The sequence below is a fragment of the Apium graveolens genome, chromosome 2 (assembly GCF_009905375.1).
Source record: "Apium graveolens cultivar Ventura chromosome 2, ASM990537v1, whole genome shotgun sequence".
NCBI lineage: Eukaryota > Viridiplantae > Streptophyta > Magnoliopsida > Apiales > Apiaceae > Apium > Apium graveolens.
In genome coordinates, this window is record NC_133648.1 from 311,245,496 (window position 1) to 311,251,495 (window position 6,000).

The following is a 6,000-nucleotide window of genomic DNA, read 5'->3' on the forward strand; positions in this document are numbered from 1 at the left end:
TAAAATATTAAAGTGGGATGGGACCTCCAAATTCACTTTATTTGATTTTGCTCCAACGGCTGGGGGGTCTTTTTTTCATTTGAAAATCATTTTACGCGGCCCAATGCATGAATTGGGTCCGCGTTGTGGATGCTTTTAGGTACTCCTCTATTTACTGAGTACGGTTGATTGATTGATTATATATATTCAGTATCACAAAAATAAAGCCGTGGAAAAGCATGACATGCTTAGTACAAACAACTGTGAGGACAAGAGGTAAAACAATAAAACTGGAAGGTGTGAAGTAACAAATTCTATTTATTATTAAGAGATCAGACCAGAAAATGTGATTAAAAAGAATGAAATAGTTAACAACAAATTATCTCTGTCAACACAGGCCTAAAGTAGTAAACTGCTCTACGTTTTCCTAAAGACAACTAAAATTTAGACTCACTTCAAAAGGCAAGCAGACACCTTCAGACCTCATGGCAGTAATTTATTGATTGCTGCGACACTCCTGGAAAATCTTAACAGAACTTCCAGTGGTTTTCACAGTTTACACATGTTACATATGTAGTCATAGGTTCATCAGCACTCCGCGTCTGCATCTGGTAATAAGTGCACTCGTTTTTCCCACACCGACTGCACTTGAATTGATTAGTACTGGCCTGTCGCTTTGCTCCACGCTCACAATCGAACAAGGCTTTTTCTTTGATTTCTTGGTTCTGGCGTTGCCTGTCGTCGCTTGCCATTTCTTCAGGAGTCATGTTGACTACTTGCTCTGGCTTAATATGTCCAAGCAGAACTTTTCTCCTAAAATCTGGATTATGCGGATCCTTTAAATTGAATACGATTGATCTATACTTGATCTTCTGCTTTCCATTAGATTTTCCCCAATTCTCATGCAATGCACACTCCAGCGAAACAGCAAGCCTGTAGGGGTCTACAGCATCAGCTTCTTCACTTAGATCTTCATTAATTTCACCGGAGACTTTAAATAAAGCTTCTGATAAAAGTTCCCGAATTTTGTCACGCAAGGGATCATTACAGAGAACAACACAAGACATCTTTGGGGTAGCAACCCCATTAGGTGCAGGTTGTCTCACATCACTGCTACTACTTACTTCTTTCTTTAATTTCTCTTCAACCCTTGTGGATTTAACATCAGAATTTTTCTTCATCTTGACACCATCAGCACTTTTGGCTCTCTTTGCAGATGAGGAAGTTTCAGAATCAACAACTTTCTCCAACTTCCGGATTGTGCTAGAATTATTCCTCTCGGGCTTTACAGTCTCACCTTCGCAATTCCCCTCAGCCTTCATGGAATTTCCCTTTTGAGCCTTAACTGACTCAGAGGTCTCTCCACTCCTTACGGGATCTTTTTTATTCGAGATCCCATTTTTCTTATCACTCATTGTTTGCTCAACTATAATATTTTTCCATAATCCAATCAAGATGGAAGCCAAATCCCGGATCTTCTTCCTGGGATGCTTTGTCAGATGTCTAAGACGCTTCCCAACCTAAAACAAATTTATATCGGTATTTATTTATGTAAGGTGCTCATAAACAGTAAATTCCATATGAAGTGAAATATTTCAAGTTGTAATTCGAGTAAGATGTGACAAATTATAATCAGACCACATAAAACAGCAAAACAGAGAATACAAATTCACCTTCTTAGAATCTTGATTTCACTAGCCTCGCTAAAGTACAGTTTACCAAATTCGGGGTGTCTTTTTTACCATATGATAAAATTAATACTCGTACATTGTTTATCAAGTGTAACCAAAGTTATCATAATTAATTAACCTTTATTGTATGCTAACTGCTTTCCAAACCTCGAAATAGACAATGTAGGGAGTTCTCAGGCAAATTCTTCATTTTATCGAGCTGCCTTTCTTCTATCTGATCCTGTAAAATTAGTAGCTATCACATGTTAATGTTATCGTCATTAATTGTATATCCATTTGGCAAGGGTGTATAGCTGTTTATCTATATTAGTATGACTAATTTCTTAATTTATACGAGTTTTGGGGGAAAATTACTTTAAAGTTCGGAGTGCAGTTTTGTTAACTCCTCTTTTCGTTTCTACAGAATCAGTGCATTTTGTTCTTTTAAAAAGAGTATCTAATATTCTTGAAAATCTACATGTAGCTCTCCCTGATCTTTCAGGCACATCTATTTGGCAATGGTATATAGTTGTCTATAGTAGTAACATTTATCTCTGTTAATTTTTTTTTGGCCAACATCTCTGTTAGTATTTTTAATTTAATGATTTACGTGAATACAGGATAAACTCTTTATCTTTTCTTTTCGACGAAATCAGTAAAATAATATTCTCTTTATTTTTTATTTTTTTATTAATACAGTATCTAATGTTCTTAGAAATCTTCTGTACCCCCTGATCTTTCAGGCACATCCAATTGTTTCTACAGAATCAGTGCATTTTATTCTTCTAAAAAGAGTATCTAATATTCTTGAAAACCTACATGTAGCTCTTCCTGATCTTTCAGGCACATCCAATTCCCCATACACCTAATCCTGATCCCAGAAAAAAAAAATCTCCTCTCTACATATATACACGTGTCTGGGTGTGGCACAAAATGTCGATATCTATTCTAAATCAAAGCCTATAATGAATTGATGCAAGATCTCGATACAATTGATGAGATGCTTATAACACAGAGATTAAAAAAAAAGGAGTGCATTTATCAAATTTAATGGAAATTTCCATTGTGAAACAAAAGATTTGAAAAGTTCAGAGAGTGAAACTAGGCAATTAAAATCACGATAATTACACATTTATTATAGAGTGCAAGGTAGGAAGAAATGAATCTACATATAATCAAAATGTATACATATTTGCATACCTGAGTGGAAACAAGGAGATGATAATTAACATGAAACTTCTCGAGCTGTTTCAATCCATCAAGGCATCTATTTTCTGCAGAAGAAAACTCGAGATCTCCGTCGGCCACGGCATCATCGGCAGCTCTTTTGACGCCTTCAAATAGCAGAATGAGCTCCCGCTCGGTCTCCATCACACACAACACATGCAATGCAAACCTAGGAATGCTGTTTCTATTTTCTGTGATATGGAAATGAATTTGCTAAACTACGTACTCCTTTTTATACCTTTATCCGCACGTCTTGTCCACTGTTATTTGGGCTGGGCCGACTCTGGGCCGTTGTTTCCTTAGAAGTCTTAAAATATTGAGAGTTTTTTAATTGTTACCAGAAATAAAATGACTCATTATAATTAACAAAATGGAAAATTAGGAAAAACCTGTGTGTTTCATTTCTCTTATTAAGATATTTGACAAAAATATATATACTATAACTTTGTATTCAATAGATACTACTAGCCTACTAGCCCGAAATCAAAGAAAATTTAAATTGGACCGAATGTCTGTGTAGTTCATCTAAAATATAACTACAATTTTATTTTATTTTGCTAAGCAAGATATCACTACAACTTGTTTTGGCAGACAGGTCGTTTTATTATCCATGACAAACATCGATTCTAGTTAACATCGTTTTGTTATCTATGACAAACATCGATTCTAGTTAATATGATGTGCTGTGACGCCCTCAATCTCGGGGTTAGGAAATGAGGACTCACACACCTCTAATCTAATAATTAAATATGCATAAATCCCGATTAACTACTAACAGGATCAACAGGATAAAGTATGAGACAAGATTACAACTACCAATCACAAAATATAACTTACAAACCCAAAATATTATTAAATAATCAATATCGATTCCGGCTGGGAACCGACAGATAACCCATTGTATCTTTATACACCTCTTTCTAGGCGCGAGCTCACTCATAAAAACCACTACCTGCTCTGGCAACCGGAAGCCCTCAACACGGTAGGGACCACCAGGTACGCTCTTACGAGCAGTGCGCCTAAGCATGTCCATCTTCTTGCTTAACTGTCATGGTTAGCTTAAGACAAAACAAATGAGTATAAAACTCAGCAAGTAACTATATAGCAGTTCTACAATATCAAATCTCAATATACTTTGAACCAACTAGGGCATTCTACTTTAATTAATCTAGGTGGCAGATTTCCATTTTTTTTTCTTTGGGATAAGGAAAGGTATTTGAAGAATAGTAGGGCTTTCAAGAAACAAGGCTCGAAATAGGACGAAAGCCGACATTCATCACAAATTATTATAGGATCAAAATAGATCTTTCGATAGAGGAAAGCAACAGTATTTCAAGATAGAATCAATCATATGATCAACAATTTCAAGAATCAGGGTTCTCGAGTTCTAAGCTCCACAATAACATAATCAAATCTTTTCAAGGCAATATAAACCATTTTCATTTCCAAAATCAATTTACTGAATAAAAGTTTCAGTTCCCTTTTAAATAATCAATTAGAACCCTTGATTGGATCACTTTATCTTTCCATTTCATTATATACGGGTGATCAGCCCGTATCGACCTCCATTTCGGTCTTTAAGGTACCAATCGGCATAATTTCAACCTTAAATTGGACTAGTCCCACTAGCCTCTTACCATGACTGGACTAGTCCCACTAGCCTCTTACGTCTCAATCCAATCCATCAGGAATTCATTTGGAAAACCTTGAGTTGGAAAAACAAATAGGTTTTCTAAAATTCATTTTATCATTACCAAGCATTTGAAATCATTCGGACTCTTTCAAGTCGAAACTCATTCTTAAATCAGATTTTAAAGAAACAAAGTTCAGGGAGTGAATCAAAGATACGCAAGGAACAATTCACAAGAATTCTGTGTCAAGGATAACAAGGCACCAAATTAGAAGGATAAACATTGATTTAGGGATCAATAGGGTGATCAAGAGAAACGGAATATCATTAAACAGGGTTAACCAAGATAATCAATAGGTTCAATATGATTCATGGCATTATAGGTAACTTGAACAGAAAGGTCAGGTTATCAATGAGTGAAATCAATAGGCTTATCAATAACAGGTTATCATGAACAAGGATTCTTTAAATCAATAACAGGGTTTCATAAAACATGGGTCTCATAAAACAAGGGTTTCATGCTTAAACAGTTCAATACTCTACATGGTATGAACAACATTTCCTTTATAATCACTTACACAAGTAAGTTACTTGCTTGAATTTGCTTTCCTGAGGGTTGAACTACTGCCACCTAGTAAATCCTTTCCTTCCTAGCCTGAATGCCCTCACTCTCCGAATCTACAATAAAACCAAAATCTTAATTAGATTCCCAACTCTCGTTCCCGGAACGATCACACTATACGATAACTCAATTATATCCTTGACTCGAGCATACGAATATAGCTTATACATATAAGCACATAGCACTTAGCACATATCATAATCCTTTCTCGTAGCTTTTATATCCTTATATACTTAGCAATCAAAGCGTACTCGCTTGACCTTGGCTATTTCTCAAATCAAACTAACACGACTCTTTTACGAGTACAAGACCTATTCACAACCAAACATTTACGTTCATAACCATCACTTATATCAATCAACTTAGTTCCATTTTCTTTTGCTCCTTAATTCGAGCCACATACTATAATCAAGCAACAAATTCCTAAATATTTACTTATACACTTTCAATCATCCTTTTAATCATAAAAACCAAGTAATTTGACTTTCATTCCTTATGGCCTATTCGGCCTTATCACACAAAATTAACCAAATTCTCACTTTAACTCGCATACATACACACAACTCATTCAAAGCTATTAAAGTATCATCCTTCTTCATTTTAATCATAAAAATTCGATCCAAATCATACATACTTGCGCGCATGCAATTCAATTTTAACTTATCATGATATCAAACACTCTATCTTTATCAAGTAAGCCAACTAAGTTTCTTAACACAATCGATTTTCACCTCAATCACAACATGCATCCATTCATTCATCAAATTAGTCCCTTTTTAACTTAATTTAATTCGGCAAAACTCAATTTTACTTCTCAAGGACAAATCAATGATATGCACATCTTGATCCTTTTTAAAACTAGCATGCAATCA

General features: G+C 35.2%; 1 protein-coding gene across 1 annotated transcript; it reads right to left on the bottom strand.

The window, feature by feature from the left end:
* Positions 1–291: 291 nt before the first annotated feature.
* On the bottom strand, positions 292–3,064 carry LOC141706388 (transcription elongation factor TFIIS-like). The gene is made up of 3 exons (XM_074509157.1): positions 2,850–3,064; positions 1,221–1,499; positions 292–1,109 (listed from the first exon to the last, which is right to left on the bottom strand). Exons 1-3 carry the CDS (start codon positions 3,018–3,020, stop codon positions 507–509), a joined length of 1,053 nt encoding a protein of 350 aa, XP_074365258.1. The 5' UTR covers positions 3,021–3,064; the 3' UTR covers positions 292–506.
* Between the last annotated feature and the right edge of the window lie 2,936 nt (positions 3,065–6,000).

Excerpts from the sequence above, each read along its gene's own strand:
- LOC141706388 (XM_074509157.1), bottom strand. The coding sequence starts at position 3,020 with ATGGAGACCGAGCGGGAGCTCATTCTGCTATTTGAAGGCGTCAAAAGA. Across the intron at positions 1,500-2,849 it reads ATCTCCTTGTTTCCACTCAG|GTTGGGAAGCGTCTTAGACA; the intron begins GTATGCAAATAT and ends AATTTGTTTTAG. Across the intron at positions 1,110-1,220 it reads CAATCCGGAAGTTGGAGAAA|AAAGAAGTAAGTAGTAGCAG; the intron begins GTTGTTGATTCT and ends GAGAAATTAAAG.